The 18,686-nt window shown below is 44.0% G+C and overlaps 1 protein-coding gene across 1 annotated transcript in view; it reads right to left on the bottom strand.

Moving 5' to 3' along the window:
- The window catches only part of SFMBT2 (Scm like with four mbt domains 2), an 89,758-nt gene that overhangs the window by 22,323 nt on the left and 48,749 nt on the right, over positions 1-18,686 (bottom strand). The window contains exons 7-10 of the mRNA XM_041413410.1: positions 13,494-13,595; positions 12,705-12,852; positions 6,872-6,954; positions 3,659-3,785 (exon numbers count right to left, since the gene is read on the bottom strand). Coding sequence (XP_041269344.1) covers positions 3,659-3,785; positions 6,872-6,954; positions 12,705-12,852; positions 13,494-13,595 — 460 coding nt within the window. The remainder of the gene's footprint in view (positions 1-3,658; positions 3,786-6,871; positions 6,955-12,704; positions 12,853-13,493; positions 13,596-18,686) is intronic.

Raw genomic sequence — 18,686 nt, 5'->3', positions numbered from 1 at the left:
GGTGAGAGGTGGCCAGTCTTCTGTCCAGAAGTGCCACAAATTCTTCTAGGGTACCTCACATGAAACAAGAACTGATCACCCAGCAGGAGAGAAGCAGTATGAAAATCCCAAGTGGGACACATGCACCAAGGTCTCTGGCACCATGCTGACTCCAAAACTTCACCTTAAGTCACTAGTTAAAGCAATTATCTTCCAATTTGGTTATTACACCTCCTTTAGAAGACAACCTCCTGTCTTCATTGATTGGGTCCCACTCACAGAACCAAAGAAGTATTTAGGCTGGAAAAGACCTCCAAGATATCAAACCCAACCATTAACCATCACTGCCAGGCCCACCACTAACCCATGTCACTCAGCACCACATCTGCATAACCTCTGAACACTTCCAAAGACAGTTATTCCACCACTACCCTGGGAAACCTGTTCCAATGCTTTATCACCCCTTCAGTGGAGGAAATGGAGGAACTTTATCCCACTTTTTTTCCCTAATTTACCTGATTTCCACTCAAAAACTAATGAAGATATTCCTGCTGGCTTTCAGTTCTTTCAAAAACAACTCTTGTGTCCTGAGTCAAGGCACCACTTAGCTACTCCAATTCAAGTTCAAGTTGCTGGTACAGCTGGGCCAGCAACTTCACCTCCTCCCTCTGCCAATTCCACCCCAGGACAAACAGCTCCAGCACCAGCATGGGGTGATCTCCTAATAAAAGGGACCAAAGGATCAGCAGCTTCCTCTGCATCACCCTTCCCTTGGCATCTGTTAAAACATCTTTTTCTCCTGCTAAAGGCAGCAAGTGTTTGACTGTGCACAGCCAGATGACTACAGGGAGCTTCCCACTAATGTGTGTTCATCAAGGCCCTGTGGTGTAATTGAAACAGTAATTGAACTTTGCGATGGGAACAGCACTGAGGCTGAGGTGCAGCATTTGGATCAGTAACAAACCTGCTGCTCTGAGAGTGTGTGGCTGCATGAAAAAGCCTCCTCCTCAAAGGAAGCAGGGAAATAGGTGCTGGTGATCACACTGCTGGAGGAAACAATGAAAAAAATGGAATCATGACATCTGTGTAGATCCATGGATGTCCTCATGTTGTTTCTCTGAACCCTGCATCGTGTTCAGGCACTGTCCATTTAAAATACATACTAGAATATGGGGAAGAGAATGGGATGAAGGTATAGGGCAAGGACACAACTTGCTGAATACAAGATTTCAGCAGTAGCTGAAATTCCCTGAAAAACCATTTCCCTCCCACAAGATACTACTACGTGGTCACTGCTCAGTTTGAACCTGATGAAAGCTACAGTGGGGAACTCCATTTTCATCTGACACCACAAATCCAGGCAAGGAGCCCATGTGACAACAGTGAGTCAGTGGCAAGACATGCACACAGTGAGCAAGCCAAGGATCAAGCCCTAAACAAAGTAAGAAATCAACAGAGATCCCACTGAAATGTCACCAGATCTGGGAAAACCCATTACTTCATTACTGTAATGGTGTTATTCTGACAAATCAGACTCTATTTTAGAGGTCCTTTCCAATCTTAATTATTCTACAGTTCAAAATTATTATAAAGTAACCAGATGAAATGTACTTTCCTGCTTACAAGCAACAATAAACGAGACATGAAGGGTCTTTTCCAACCAAAATGGTTCTACAAACATTCTGCTTCTGAAGTTTACAGCTGCAGCCACCCTGACCAGCAAAAAAGCAGCAAAGACATATTCACAGCTACTCTGTCCTCCCTGGCACTGCTTCTGCCCTCTGGCAATTGATAACCCTGCTTTCCACTTCCAACATCTTACTGCTTCCTCTAGCCTCACTCACAGGAGTGGAAAACAGCTTTTTTGAGACTCATTAGTTTCATCTGTTGGGTTTTATGCCACTCTCTTCTCAGAGCAAGAAATGTCCAAGGGAATTGGGAGGTTAAAGGGAAAACAAGACTAGAAACAGAGTGAGGAAAATGTCTACCATGAATTTTACAGGATGGGTAGAACAGAGCAGCAACTCTAGAAAACTGTGAAAGGGGAAATTACAGGAAACCTCCCTGGAGAAGTGATTAACTAAAGGGTTTTCCTCAAATTCCTGGGCTGTGCAGGGAGCGTGCATTATTACTTGTATAAATTCACACCAGAAAGCTTCAAGCCCTAAAATCTAAAATGAACCAGTAAAAATTAACAATGCAGATGATGAGTAATAAAGTAGCAGAGAGCCCAGAGCATCCCATCAGTCCTGAGCTTCTCCTCCACCACGGGGGAACCGCACTGCTGCTCATTAAACGCTCACCTTCCAGTTTAGGGTTTTGCTACTGTACAAAGTGTGATTTATCACACCATGTTCCCTCATGTCTAACTCAACCTGCTTAACTCCTGTGTTCCTGGTTTATGGCTGCAGCCTGGGCTGTCGAACTGGGAGGGCAACAGTGAAAGCTGCAGAGGTGCCTGAGATAAATGGTGGGACCTGAGGTCTTCAGTGAGGGGCTCCCATGGATGCTGGGGAGGTTTGCTGCTTCCAGAATATAAATAATCAGTTAGAAGCAACACTATATTAATGGAGTCAAAAAAACCCATGCCACATTTCAAGCCACATTTATTTTACAACTCTGCAAGCAGGGAATTTTTGGCTGTGTTGTTTTTTTTTAATGCCTGCTTTTTGTATAACACTGTGCATACTGTAGTGATGTATTCCTAGAGCAGCAAAGATTTCTTTCTGTTTTCTGCAGTCTTTTGCATCTTTTCTGTTTACGACAGATCATTCAATTCCTGGTATTGAGATATAAACCAATCTTAAAGCATTTATATATCAGAACTCAAAAGAAAGTAGATGCACACAGGGTTTTTTTATGGTAAGCTGTAAAAAAACATCCTTTAAGAAATTAATAGAGTAAACGGCAGGAAGAAAGAGATAAGGGAAGGAAGCAAGATGGGAGTGTGTTGCCCTCTTCCTGCATCTATCCACATCTTCGGCATACACAAGTGAAAGCATCTGGTCATTTAAGAAAATAAGTTGCCAAAATGGGTCAAATTCCCTGATCAGATGGGTGTAAATCCAACAACAGCCTTAGTGAGAATGAAATTTCAAACAAATGTTGATTCCAGCAATTAAAACAAAATATTTACCCTGTGTCTGGACCAGACTCTAGATGAGCTTTTGCTACCTTGAGCTAGAAGGCAAACAATCATCTTAGAGTTAAAAAACAAAACCTGCCACTGCACACAGCTCTACCAAAAGCAAACACTCGGGAGAACTATAATACTTTGAGTTACCTGGCAACATTTTTACCAACTTTAAGGGCTTTCATTAGAGACCTCTCCTCCTGTACAAACTGTCAGGTTGGGAACTGCTGTAGAAGTCTCAGCTGCACAAGTGAGGCAAACTTCTGTTCCTAAGATAAAGGTGTATGATGATGGCAGGGAGGAGGTCGTTATCATGTTGATAAAGACCACGTGGATGGAGAGGTGGGGGAACTTGCAGCTCCCCCAGAGAAAGAGCAGGTAAATGTAATTCCTCATGGCACACAAGTGGTCAAGGTGCATAAAATTGAAAAGTTGAAGAGAGAAATTTTGTGCAGAGGATAAAGGACAAAATTGAGTGAGTAAGTGAGTGAGTGAGTGAGTGAGAGAGTGAAGCAGACAAACACAGGCAGCCTTTAGAGCATGTACCTTCCAGGTGCAGCCACATCAACCGTCCTTTCACCGAGGTGATGGAAGCCACACAAATCTCTGCAGGGTTCCTGGGGTTCACTGCCTCCAGCTTCATGTTCTTGGTGAAGCCACGGCTGAAGGATGTCTGAAAGAGGCAGGAGACAATGCTGAAACATGGCACTGCAGCACTGCACAACTTCAACCAGACTGTCTGCTAGGAAGCATAAAGTTAGCATGGTTTGCTTTCTGCTGTAAGGGAAGGATACCCTGAAAAATGCAAAGGCATCCAGAGTCAAATCAGAGCTGTGCTGGTGCAGCCCAGGGTGAGACAGCTGTGCCCCTGCAGAACATGGGGGTCTGTTGCCCCTGCTGCCCCTGGAGGATCCCTGTCACAGGAGATGGATTCCCAGAGGAGGCTGTGATCCTGGAGAGAGGAGCCCATGCAGGAGCAGGTTTGCACTAACACCCGTATGAAAAATTAATTATGAAATGCATGTCATGTTCTACTCCTATCCCTGACTCCTAGGGGACTGGGAAGAGGTTGCTGCTCCACATCAGCTCCAAGGATGTTTGAATGTTTGCCAATGATGCATTTTCTATTAATGTGATACTATCCAGAAGATTCCCAGAACTCCTGTGTTTAAGCATCTCTCACCTTGCTAGGACAAACCTTATAAAGCAAAAAACCATCTTGCCTGAGACCAGAGAAACCTCTTCATGCATTCAGTCAAGCTGACTGAAGCTGAAGATATCTGAATAACCTTTTGAAGTATGACTTTCTTCATGAAGTTTTCATGGATGGATCTCTGAGCAACCCAATCTAGTGGGTGGCAGCAGTGTCCATGGGACGGGAGGACTGGAACTAGACAATCTTTAATGACCCTTCCAACCCAAACCATCCTGTGAGTCTATTTTAAGCTCAATGAACAAGGCTTTCAGATACATAGGCTGGAGTGTAGCTGTATCCAGTCGTGTTTATTGCCACTGTTCCTTGCAATGTCCCCCCCTGTCACTTATTCTCAGTCCCTTCCCACCACTCTCCCTGAAAACACACTAATGCAATACCTGTGTCCATACCAGGCCTTCCTCTCCTTGGATTTCCCTCTGCTCTGTTCCACCTGCTCTGCATGTCTCTGCACACAGTAGCATAGAAAGGGTTCCCTCTCTGAAATGAGATTTTTTGCTAACAATAATTGGGATGGGTAATAACTGCCACTGACTCAAAATGACACCACACTCTCATCCTATGTGAGAAACTGGAAGCCAGGCTCAAATTCAATCCTCCTCCTATTGGTACTACACCAAGGACCAAGGGCACTTCACTTGGAACAACCATTGAGAGCTCTCCGAGAGACTAAAAACTCATGGCTTTGGTCTCTTTTCTATCCAAGAACATGCTGCTACTCTCAAACACACCTTAGACTGCCTCAAGCCTTGCTCAGCACACAGATCAGCTTCACCCTGCAAAAGCTGCTAATGGCCAAGGCTGCAGGAATGCAGGCTGAGTTTGTTTAAATGTCTTTTATGTTGCCTAACAAGGAAATGCCATTTATCATCACCCCGGCTCCTTTCATTGCAGTTCAGTGCTGGAGGCTCATTTATACAAAATCAATGGCAAAACAGTTAGGTGGAGTTTATTTTACTAAGCATTTGGGCACGTCAATCCATTCCATAACTGCCTCTCCTTGTTAAAAATCCCTCCTGGGGAAACAGCTATGGCACCTCCACTGCCAGCACCACGTCTGGCTGCACGAGGTGGGAGATGCAAAAAAAGCTTCCACCAAAGAGCCCCTCACAGCCACAAATCAAGGGGACCAGCCAGCCAGGAGGCTGCACAAGTGACAACAGAGCAGTTCCCTCTGAAAAGAATTGTGTTATTGAGTGGAAGAATAAGAGACACATGCTCATCTGGTGAATGTTTCCTTAAAAAAAAAAAAAGACCAAAAAATGCCCAGACCTGACTTAATCTTAGAGGATATTATGCAGAGACTTTTCTCAAGGCTGCCACTGCTGAGAGAAGATATCCACTACTTGGCAAAATGAAAAGAGATATAAAGAAAAGGTGGGGATGCTTGCAGAAGAGAAACGTCAAAATAGCCCCACTGTATTGGTGTGACACAGCTTCCCTCAGGACTGCTGGAAATCTTTGCTTTAAGTCCCTTCAGGAAGAGGGACTCTATGAGGCAAAGAAATCCTTACTCTGGTTTGACTCCAAAATCAGACTCTGTTCATGGTACAGTTCCTGTGAGTTCATCAATAAAAAAAATCGCTAATTCACCATCAAAGCTTCCAAGCCAGGCTGTCCCTAGGCCACCAGAGATGAGGAAGGCCATGGAAAACCACAGCTGGTGTCTGTCTCCATTCTACTTTCCATAAATACCACATCCCTCAGTCCTGGGACTTCTGAGCCCAGTGAAATGCTGTACAATTCCTACAGAAACTTGTCTGTCCAGCATTCACCACACCACTTTATTTTGCAAAGCTTTCTGTGTTCATTTTAAGTGCACCACTAACACTTATGTACCACTACCAGGAGTATTTTCAGTCATTGATGGGATCTCAACCTCCATCAGCTGATGGGCACACGAAGGGAAGGACCAGGTTGCTGGAAAAGGCAGAAGGCTACATCTGCCTCCCCCCTAGCAATGAATACCTGTCAGATCAAGCCACACAGGATTGTCATTGCCATAAAACAGCCTGCAAAAGATTATTTCAAAAGCTGAGAATCTTAATGGCATCCATCACTCTCACATCACTGTTGCAGCATCAAGGAAGGACATGAACTGTCCCAAGGACCAGTGCATTCATGAGGGTTAATCACCCTCTCATACATTTTCAACATTTAGCATTTTAATGCATGTGGTGTGGTTTCTTTGTATCCCTGGGATACAGACAAAACACCTAAAATGTAAAAAGGGGCAAATGATACTATGCAACTTCTTTATCTGAATTATTTTTAGTAGCACTTGACTTAATAGCAATAACCAGTTGAGATCCTTTTAGTGCTGTACAAAACCAGAGAGGGGAAGAAGAGCAGGATAACTACAGATAAAGACAAGAATAAAATAAGTTTTTTCTGTTTTAGGGATGGAGACCTGGAGCACTCCCCAGTTTCCTTCCTAAGGCATCCTCATGGTGCTTTGGGAGGAACCCCTCAAAGCCTTGCAGCACCTTTTCTGTCCAAGCTGTTTTGTTTCACATGGCTGGACAGGAGCAAAAGGAAGAACTTACATTTCTAAAGCACAGGTGAGGTGCTGCCTCAGCTCCACACTGCTTCTGGTAGTCTGCCCAGTCAAAGTCTTGGCCAGAGTAACCTGCAGGACGACAAAACAAAAACAACCATCAGCCACCACTCCATACCACAGACAGAGGACAAAATGGGCCCCCAGCAGATGAACATCTGTGCTTCAGCATCTCATCCTGCGCCAGTGACCCCTGCAGTGCCAACAGGGCCCCTGGTCACACACCTCCTGCATGTAACTGCCAAGTCTCCTCTAAAAAGTGGTAAGGCATAATTATTTCCCCTATTTTCCCTTTTCTGTGAGCATCTCCCAACTTTTAACAAACCCATAACTAATGACAAGTGCCACTGTCCCAGATTTCCACATGGGGCTAGTTATGGACTTCCTTCTCCTGCTTTTAGTCTTTTATTTGCTGGGTTCCCTGATGTTGGGAGGGAATGAGAATCTGACTCCATGTTCTTAGAAGGCTAATTTATTGTTTTTTGATATATATTATATTAAAGAATACAGAAAGGATACAGACAGAAAGCTAGAAAGACACCAATGAAAACTTGTGACGTTTTCCAGAGCCTCAACCCAACTTGGCTGTGATTGGCCAATAAGTAAAAACAATTCACATGAAACCAATGAAGCAATCACCTGTAGGTAAACAATCTCCAAACCACATTCCAAAGCAGCAAAGCACAGGAGAAACAAATGAGATAATATTGTTTTCCTTTTTCTCTGTGGCTTCTCAGCTTCCCAGGAGAGAAATCCTGGGCAAGGGGATTTTTCCAGAAAATATAACAGTGACAACTTTTAGCTGTCTAAAAGGTGGACAAGGTTACGGAGCTGGACATGGGTTATTTGCTGCACCCTCAGGAATGGACAGGGAGGGGATCAGCACAATCAGAAGCCAATCCATCCTCCCTTTCAAAGCAGGAGATAAATTCCCCTCTCCTCATTCATATACCCTTCCTGACTGGCTCCCCAGCAGCTCAGGGTGTGTGACCTGAATCCCATCACAGTAAAAATGTTACAGAAATCTGGAGCAGAGCAGGAAAATGAATGCAGATCTCCCAGCAAGCAGATCATCCCTTCAGCCTCTGCTTCGAGGTAAAATAAAGGGATTCCTTTATATGAGCATCTCTCAAGGAGTCCCATCACAGAAAGACAAATCCGACCTCTTCTCATTCACTATTCTTGGCAATTTAGGCAATAAATTCTTGGAACAGAAATGTCTGGGGTTTTTTTCATTTGCTTTTGGGTTGTTTTTGGGTTTTTTTGCCTGCCTCTTAAATCTCTATTTTTGCAGTGCTTGAAACCAGTGAGTGCTAATCCTGTCCAGGGGCCTGTGGATACTCTAATGACATTACTGCAGAACTACTCTTACTGGAAAGTTTCAGGAGTCACCCAAAGGCCAAATTCTCCACTCAATCTCCTTTCAAATCTCAGCCTGGCCTCATTTCACAGAACATCCCTAAATGCCTTTTGCATTGATAGTCAAAAAGGGACACTCAAGATCAAATGTGAATGAATCACTTATGACAATGAAAATGGTGACTTTTTTTATAGGCAAGGACTGGAATATTGAGTGTAATCCCCTATCAGTTTGCCAGATCCCAAAAAAAGGAGGTAAAATTTTTGAAAACAACGTGACAAGCATCCTGCCAAGATCCAAGTATCTCAGATAAGATGATTTTTAGTCCTAGTAATTGCATTCATGACAAACAAATTACTGAGATAAAGCCTTGAGCTACGATGCCTGTCTCTGTGGGGCATTAAAGTGCCTAATAATTAAAAAAACTAAACATGCACAGGGAAGGAAAAAAAGGGCAGTTACTTATAAAGAATGCCATTTTTCATTCAGAAAATATCCTTGCACTGTTTTTAACTGTTTAACTGTGGTTTTTTAAACTGTTTTTTAACAATTTCCACAACAGTATTTTCTTCACATTTCATCTCTTTTTTTATCTCAAATTTAAACCCCTCACACCCGGGTTTTGCATCTCGATTTTAAGCTACACAGATCATGTCAGAGTGGATGGAAAAGGTCCATTAGAGGTGTTTGAGTGAGGTACAAAAACCTGACTGTGCTGTCACCACACAACTGCCCTGCCCAGCCCTGCACCACTGGAACCACTGGAAGCCCTTTCCCATCAGGCTCCAGCAGGAACGGAACCCAGGAGGGCAGTGGGGAGGTAAAAATAACTCACTGCAGCAGCACAAGGAGGATTCCAAGAGGGGAACACCCCGGAACTGACTCCACATGAGCCCTGCCTTGTTTGTGGCCTTTTCACAGCGAGGCTGCACCTTGAGGGCTGAGGCCGGTTCTGGGCCTTCATGGCCACAGAGCCCAGGAGGGGCTGGAGCTGTCCAGGGAATGGAGCTGGGAAGGGTCTGGAGTCCCAGGAGAGTCCCTGGAGCTGGGAAAGGGGCTGAGCCTGGAGAAAAGGAGGCTCAGAGTCCCTGGAGCTGGGAAAGGGGCTGAGCCTGGAGAAAAGGAGGCTCAGAGGAGCTGGGAAAGGGGCTGAGCCTGGAGAAAAGGAGGCTCAGAGTCCCTGGAGCTGGGAAAGGGGCTCAGCCTGGAGAAAAGGAGGCTGAGGGGGGAATTTGTGGCTCTGCACAGCTCCCTGACAGGAGGGGACAGCCAGGGGTAGGGCTGTGCCCCAGGAAACAGGGACAGGAGGAGAAGGAATGGCACTAAGGGGCACTAGGGAAGGGTCAGGGTGGATATTAGGAAGAATTTCTTCACTGAAAGGGTTGCCAAGTATTGTATTTGCAAGACACCCCCTGATGAAGGCAGGAATGATGCATATGACTCCATGTTCTCAGAAGGATAATTTATTACTTTACCATACTGTATTATATTAAAGAATACTACACTAAACTATACTAAAGAATACAGAAAAAATACTTACTCAATGCTAAAAGATAATAATGAAAACTTGTGACTCTCTCCAGAGTCCCGGCACAGCTTGGCACTAATTGGCCTAAGAGTCAAAACAATGCATACCAGAATCCAATCAGGCAATCACCTTTGGGTAAACAATCTCCAAACACATTCCATATGAGCACAACACAGGAGAAGGAAATGAGATAAAAACAGTTTTCCTTTTCTCTGAGGCCTCTCAGCTTTCCAGGAGAAAAATCCTGGGCGAAGGGATTTTTCCAGAGAATGTGAATGCCACAGTCAGGCATTGGAATGGGCTGCCCAGGGAAGGGGTGGAGTGCCCATCCCTGGAAATGGTGAAGAAACAACTGGACACTCAATGCTGTGGTCTGGGTGACAAAGGTGGTGATCAAAGGTTGGACTCAACGACCCAGCTTGCCTGGAGGTCTTTTCCAACCCCACTGACTCCCTGATTCTGTGATCCTGCTCTCAGCTGCCTCCATCAGCACACAGGGAGGTACCAGGTGGCCAGTGCCTCCATCAGCACCCAGCACTCACACCCTGCCATCCTGGAAGGCTCAGCCCAAGGGACAGCACTGAGAGCTGTGTTTGTACAACTCAGCTGCTGCTCCTCAAACATGCAACACCTTCACCATGTTTGCCATCTCAGCTCTGGCCATGGAAGAGCCCAGCATTAGAAGCTAATTCAAAGCAAATATCACAATACAAACGTACTGGAGATTTTTGGAAGTGGCTTTTCCTTAGTAAGCTTTACAACTACGAGCAGTATCAAAATGGTTTTTCCCCCACTTAATAATAGCTCATAAAACAATGATTGTTACTCTAAAGGGAAGTGGTCTATAAATCCTGCTCTAATAAATATAAACAGAGCTTGTACAATGTTTATACAGCAGCAGTTAATGGGTATTCATTTTTGGCACTGTACAGGAAAATACTGCTCTCTATTTCAAGTGGCAAATATTTGCACCTCCTGTTCATGACCCATTTACTCTTTGTTTGTCTTCCATAAAGCCTTGATAAGCAAAAAGGAAAGAGAATGGCTATCAGACAAATAAAGGACTCCAAACTCCAATATCCCAACCTGGCATACTGTTCTGACCAAAAAAAAATCAGTTGATTTTGAGATCAGAAAACCTCCTTGTCAAGCCTAAATTAATCAGGGGTTTGGATGTTTTTCACTTTCCATCTGCTTTCTTTTTTGGTGTTTTTGGGTTTTTGTTGTGTTTAGTTTGTGTTTATTTTCAAATAACTCATTCTAATATCTGATTACATTTTAGTTACTCAAAGAATCTGTCTGCCCATAGAAAAGGTTTTAAGGTGCTAAAATTCAGTTTGTACATGCAGCCCTTATACACAGTATATTAAAAAAAAAGTAACACATAGAATGCATCTATCTGCCACTGGATTTATGCCTTTTTAATAGCTTTCCTCCAGGATTTCTGATCTCACAGCGGAAAGCCAAATTGGTTTTCACCAGGGGGATGAGGAGAGACTTTCTGCACTTTCTCAGGTGCCCAGGTGGATCCCAATAACCACGCACCACACAAGATCATAGAACCACAGAATGGTTTGGGGTGTAAGGGGCCTGGAAGGTGACCCAGTTCCACCCCTCTGCCATGGGCAGGGACACCTCTCATTAGACCTGGCCAAGTTGAAAAATATTCACATGACAGACGCTTCAGATATGTCTTCAAATGTTGGCATCTAAAAGAGAGTTCACACACACCTGACCCAAAAACCACCATCTCAGATGGGCTTTGTGTCAGCATGGAATGGTAATTTTTAAGCCTATGGTCTCTTTCAGTTAATTATCCTGCCTGGGCAAGCTGCAAGTGAATTTGGGTGGAAAAAGCCAAAAATATTCCATTTACTTTGATTTCTAGCAACTCTTCTGGCCAGTATCAGTGAGTGCTTATACAGGCATTATCATTGCACCTGGGTTTCAGCAGGAAAGAGCTAAAGCCCCAGACAGCAGATTTATTTCAGCAGAAGCAGCAGAGCAGTCATGGATGCACTGTATGCAGCTGCAGGCACAGGGCTTCAGGACTTTGGTGGGAATTTCAAATTACATGTGCTGAAGAAGCAGTCTGGATATACATAAGAGGATTCTAAATCTGGTAGGGAACAACCCTTCCCTTCCCTGGGTTTGGCAGCATCATGCTTTTTCCAAAATGAAGGCAAAAGTTCACACACAAAACTTAGCTTTTTTTTTTTTTTTTTTTTTTTGGAGGCATTTCTTACTCCCAAGCAACACTGATTTTTGGCAAACAGACCAACAACCCAGCCAGCTTCAAAAACCTGAAATTCCAGGGAACCAACACATTCTGAAAGTGAAGAAATATTGCAAGGGCACCACAGGTGGTTGTCTGAAGTTGGGAGTAATTAACTGCACTGCTACAAAGTTGAGGAACAGCAGGGCTGGAGGCTGTTTCTCCTGTCTCTGACCTGAACACTGCTTGCAGTGTGCCCTGGGATTTGTTGAGACAGCCAAGGAAATCCCTCCACACTCCTGGGCAGGCAGCTGTTTTCAGCTCAGACACTCAGATTCAGGAGCTTTGCCTGGCCTCAGTGTTGTACTGACACGGATGAAACAGGGTTTGCCTCTGCAGTGATTGGACTTTTAATGCTCTTTTGCTCTCTACACTCACAAAGAACTGCAAGGATTCATCCCACAGGAATTCACGAGGATTTCACAAGCCTTAATCAGACTTCAAAGCACAGGGACATCAATCCACCAGCAAGAAACATTTGTTGAGATGTTCATGGGCTAGCAGGAGCCAGAACAGCCTCAATCACTCCACAAAACTACTCTGGCTTGAGACACTTCAGCTGATGCTCTGCAGCAACCACCACCACAATCTGAAAGGCAATAATAACAAGCAAGTGCACTTCAGAGTAAACACAAAAATCACTGAGAAAGAATACAAACCCTTGGGAGGTGTGAGATTGACTCCGTTTTTAAGGCACCACTGTATTGGCAAGATCCCCAGGGAATCTGCATGGCAAAGCATTGAGATTTTGCTGGATTCAGGTCTCAAGTCATCAATGGTCACTTGTAAATAATGATTGTTAAAAACCTAAGGGGTGAAAAAGAAGAGACCAAAATCAGAGGTTAGATTTGCTGCAACATTAGGTATCGTGGAAAGCTGAAACAGCCAAACCTGGGGATCAAACTACTGAAAATAATTTTCTCCCACCTAAACCTTTTCATCCAAGTGTTTCTACCCAAGAGATCAAAGCCTGAGTTTTAGAGATGGGTGAAATGAAGCAATGGAAAGTGCTGAGGTTCAGGGTCCCCCAACTGAGCAGCGATGGAGATGATCCTGAAGACCCCAGAGCCTTCCTCTCTCTTGTATTTGAGTGTGTAGATTAAATATCCAGCTACCACCTCCATTCAGCTCTTTTATTTCCAAAGGTTTCTCAGATGTGCAGGGAAAATACGTATGGATGGAGGGGAGACAAAGACAAAAGAGGGATCCTTTTTTTTTGTTTGCAAGTGGTAGATGAACATGCTTATCCCCATTGGTTTTAAGTGCATGGAATCAGCTGGTGATGCTTGAGGGAAGGAATTAATTAGGCATATACATGGATTTTAAACCTTTTTCTTAACATGCTCTCCAGCCACTTAAGTACCACTCTTGTTTTTTTCTAAATGTAGTGAAAATCAGGAAGGGTTTCCCAGACAGGCTCTTTCCATCCCTCCTTTCTGAGCACTCACCTTGGTCACTGATGCAGGACAGATATGAAATGGCTCACTCATATTCACTGCCTCCAGCTTCATCCCCACAGTGAAGAAGTGGTTTCTCAAGTCAGCATGGTCCTGTGGGAAGAGGAACACGTGGTGACACCAAGAAACAGCCAATACATCTGAAAATCCATCTGAAAGACCTCCATGTGGGTTTTGTCAACTTAGTTGGTCCTGTGTTCTTTTCATGCCAATCCAGCCACAGGAAGAGAGGGGACAGCCTCAGTCCACATCTACAGCACCAAGCCCATCATACCTGAAGCACAGGGTATGTCCACCTCAGGCATCCAACCAGAATTTGGTCCACAAGGAGATTGTGCTCACCAAAATGAGAACTTGGCTGAGGAACTGCTCCTTGAAAATCTCCTGTGGGCAGAGCCTCTCCACCTCTGACAGTAACCACCCTCTGGGAGCAACTGAGAGTGCCAAGACTCAAACTAAAGCCTCCCAGGGTAATGCACAAGATGGATGCAATAGCACAGCATGGCCCTGATTTACCCTGATGGATGTCCAGCACCTGCAGGACACTAAAACTACCACTGGGCTGGTCTTCAAGATGGAAAGGTATTTTTTTCCAGCCAGGAGACTGGAAATGGATTAGAGCTTGGACAGAGAACTCAGACCCAAAATGTAGGCAACCAGAGAACATGATGATGGGAAAACAGGCAGCTCAAGTACATCCCCAACGTAACACTTCCACCTGGGATAAAACCTGGCTGCACCCACAGGCTACATGCAGAGGGTTCCCCACAGCAGCTCTGGGGATGCAGGATGCAGTCCTGAAATTCAGAAGCAACCCAGAAAAAACTCCCTGTCTTTGCCACCAGTTTAGTTTAACACCTAATTACTCCATCCCCTGTGATCCCTATCTAGCAGTCACACAAGCTGCCACCCTAATTCCAGGGTAATGACTGCATTTTGTGTTCATTCAATAAAAATGTCCCACAGTGTTTCTAAACCACTGGTGCATTAGCCAATGTAAGCATAAAGAGAGATGATGCTGTATTTACCACACACTCAGAGACTACTCCAAAATACATGCACAAAGCTTGCTATCTAATAAGGGTTAGCAACAACAATCCCATCTACATTCATTGCTACATGTGGTATTCTTGCTCTAAAATGATTTTCTATTGATCCAAAGTTGTGTTTCCTTGTGCTTTCTTTTCCCAAGAACTGTCTGCACTTGTAAGGGCTTAACAACTTCTATTTTGGGATCTTACACTCCAACTGCTGCTAGAGATAAGGATTTTTACAAGCTCCAACCACAGCTAAATGAATAGTTGTTTTCATCCTACTAACCTGCAGTGTTAGAGAGCCCTTTTTGGTGAGAATCAAAAAGCAGAAAAAAAACACCAATGGAACAATAATGAATTTTGCCTCAAAGGAGAAGAAAATACTGATGAGAAAACGGAGGAATATTTAAGAATAATGGCCCAGAGCCCAGGGAACTAATGGCTGAGGATGGAGCAGACATCCAGGAGTTTGAGCATCCTTTTCATAAGGGTATGCAATGATAGGATGAAGCAGAATGTTTTTAAGCTGAAAAAGGGCAGATTTGCATCAGATATTAAGAACAAATTCTTTACTGTGGAGGAACTGAGTCACTAGGACAGGTTTCCCTGAGAAGTTGTGGATGTCCATCCCTGGAAGCCTTCAAGGCCAGCAACCTGGGGCAGTGGAAGGTGTCACTGCCTGTGGCAGGGGACTGGAAGGAGATGAACTTTAAGGTCCTATCAAAGACTGCCACCTTTAATACTGAAAAGGCTTCAGAGGGAAAAGATGATGGCTACAAAACTCCAACATCATTAGCACTGAACTTTAAACCCCTAAAGGAAAAATAGCATTTGGACTGGAGGGCTGCCTCCTCCTCCATGAGGATCCACACTCCGATTCTCTTACTCCTCAGGGTGAGGTAATAAAGAAAAGGCAACTTTGCAAAATGTGCATCTGGAGTCAGCATCTCCCCACAAACACTCCATGATTCAACTCACGCTCAGATCCAGCCTCAATATGTAATAAGCCAAGATCCACCAAAGTACTTAATCATGTTTATCTTTAAACACGCAAGTAGTTTAATCAACTTTTAAAGTGATTTGTTGATTGAGACCAAAATATACTGACACCAAACCACACTGCTTCTCCTTTTTATCGGAACCATTTTCTTTGGTGTTTCTCCTTCTATTTGTTTTGGCTTTTTTTCAAAGGGGAAAAATAATCAGATAGGAGGAAAAAAGCACTAATAATATTTAAAAGTATTTTACTTCAAAAGCACTGTGTACCTTGGGATCAAATCTCCCTTGTCTTTCAGCACAGCAAGCAAATATTTTGCCCATTAAATTAGTAGCAAGAGTGAACTCACAAGGGGAGTTCACAGGATCTCAAGTACGTCTCCCTTTTGAGGGTCAAAATCCTCTTTGAAGCAGAAACATGCATTTCTTTAGAGAAATGCTGTGGAAGTAAAAACCCTTTCTGTGTTAAATGTCATTTTTGAGATGGAAAAGCTTTCATGGTGAAAAAGCCCTTGTATTGCACCTCTCTGGAAAATGGTCAGGGTCTGGATATTTGATCTGTCTTGTATACTGGCTAAAGAGAATAATCAGAATTTACCAAAGCAGCTTTACATTTTTGCAGCCACAAAAGGAAAGAAAAAAGAATCCTGATGCCATTCTCCAGTTCCAGTGCTGGAGCTGCCTCAGCCAGCAGGGAATTACTTAGGATTTGGCATATGCTCCTCTTCAAAACTCCAATTAATTTACATAATTTCTAAGAATAGGTTCCAGAGAAGTGATGGCAAAGCTTTTAATTAGTATTAGACTCAAAGTGATACACTGGATAATGAACTGCTCTCTCTTCCCTTTATTCACGTTGACAGGAACGACGCCTGTTTAATAAAAGCAGCTACAAGGAGAGGACTGGAGGGGTGAGACTTTCTCTGGTCCCCGCCAGGCTCCGCAGCTGAACAAAAGAAATGCCTGACATGATAATGGGTGGCAGAATTTGACCCTTTGCTGCTATTTCACAGCATTCAATGCCACCAGCAAGGATGTCACCAGCCATTATTTTCTAGCTACTTTTCCAAGTGACTCAATTTCCTTTGAAATGGAGATCAACAGGCAGAATAGTTTTGACCAGCTGGAGCATTTTAAAGCCTCATGCATGGTGGGCCTTTGCTCCTGCTGGCAGTCAGGGCTTCCCAGAGGCAGCCTCGCTGACCACACAGGAGTTTGCTCTGGATATTAGGAAAAATTTTTGCGCTGAATGTGCTGTCAAGCATTGGCACAGGCTGCCCAGGGAAGTGTTGGAGTCACCATCCCTGGAGGGATTTAAGAGCTGTGTAGATGTGGCATTTGAGGACATGGGTTAGTGGTGGGCTTGGCAGTGCTGGGTTAGTGCTTGGACTTGATCTTGGAGGTGTTTTCCAAACTAAATGAGGCAGTGATTCTGTGATTTCATAATTTATACCACTGGATCGCTTGTCCTGGGGTTCACAAGCCCTGAGAGGGCACTGGAAACACCCTCTGGCTGCTGAGGAGCAGCCAAGTGACCTGGACTGACAATCAACAAGGATGCAGGAGAGTCCCTTAGAGCAAAGTGAAAAATCATGCCACAAAACATTCAACAAATTAACGTGGCACGGGCACCACAGCTGCTCACTCCAAGGGTCACAGTCTCTAACGTGATGGATTACAGCTCAGGGGTAATGAGTGGAGCACTGCAAAAAGCCCTCAATGCACGTCTGTCACTCACAGTACAAACCCACTGGCAACAGCCAGAGCTGTCACAGCTCTCACTATAATCCCAAAAAAGCCATTAAACACAGCCCCACGCTCACAGCTTTAGAGCAGGGGGTGCATTTGCAAATGCACAGGCTGTGACCCTCTGGGCCACCTGAAAGACAGCCCTGCTTTGATACACATCCACACCACGATTCCCATCTTTACATGGCTTGTGTTTCTGTAATTATTCTGCAAAAATTACTGATGGGCTTTGTAACAGCTCACTGCATCCAGCATCACACACAGGGCTGGAAACTGCAACATCTGGAGGTCAACTAACAAGTTAGCCACAGTGCTGGGAGCAGAAACAGGCTCCAAATTCCCAGATTAGAGGAATTAATTCCCTTCCCAAATTCCCTTCTTTCTTCAGGATCTGAGATAGCCACATTTTTTTTTTCCCTCACAGCTAACAAGCCACTAGCAGTGTGGATTTCAGAAATACCAGGAGACATGGCAGCCTAAATGTCACTCCAAAAGAGATCCACAAACAGATTTTAAAAAGCATTGCAACTCTTCAGGATCTGAGTAAGCTTAGGGAAGTACCAGTGTGGGTGACATGCTTAAATCCTTATAATTAAGTCAGTAAGTATTAATTTTAGGTGATGGACTCATAAATTTCAAAATCATCCCTGCCATTTGCCCAACCTGGTAGCTAAATGCCAGGTCAACAAATGCAATTTCTTCTAAAAAATGCCATTTGGCTGCAAATAAACTCAATTTTGTCCATGTCACAAGAGTGGAGCTCAGGTAATTTTACAGTGCACTGGGTAAAGCTGATAGAGCAGGGGGACCTGGCTAAGCTGCTTTTGTCTGTGACACTCAGGGAAGCTGCACTCTGAGCTGGTTGCTCTATCTGTGTTCCCAAACCCAATGAAGGGAATCACTTTCAGACTGTGAAATGTCCATTTTTAGCCCATTCTGCTCAAGACCACTGAAGTAATAAAATTTTAAACACAGCAGCTTACACAATGTATAGAAAAGAGCAAAAGGCTCTCATTTGTGTCTAAATTTTCAAATTTCAGGCTTATTTTCAAATATTCTTAAAAGTCAGGGCTCTTTTGATCCAGGACATTCAGATACACACAAATTACAAAACTGCAACTTCAGAACTAAGTCTGAATGCTGAAAAGCTGCAAGGTTGAGAGGCTGATTAGAAACACTGACCACTTAATAAATTATTGACCTGAGCCTCCTTTAAACATAACAGTGTGAACTACTCTTGCCTTCAGTCCTATCTCTCCTGGTTTACCCTAATAAAGGACAGAGAGGAGCAGGCCCCATCTGGTATAACCGGGAACATATTAGTTGATTTGGTTTTTATTTCTGAAGAAATCACTTCCTCTCTGTGTTTTCTCTCTAATTTCTCCAACAAACTGGCTGTTTCTAA

The sequence above is a fragment of the Onychostruthus taczanowskii genome, unplaced genomic scaffold (genome assembly GCF_017590055.1).
Source record: "Onychostruthus taczanowskii isolate IOZ18803 unplaced genomic scaffold, ASM1759005v1 scaffold41, whole genome shotgun sequence".
Lineage (NCBI taxonomy): Eukaryota > Metazoa > Chordata > Aves > Passeriformes > Passeridae > Onychostruthus > Onychostruthus taczanowskii.
This window is presented reverse-complemented; position numbering and strand designations above follow the sequence as displayed.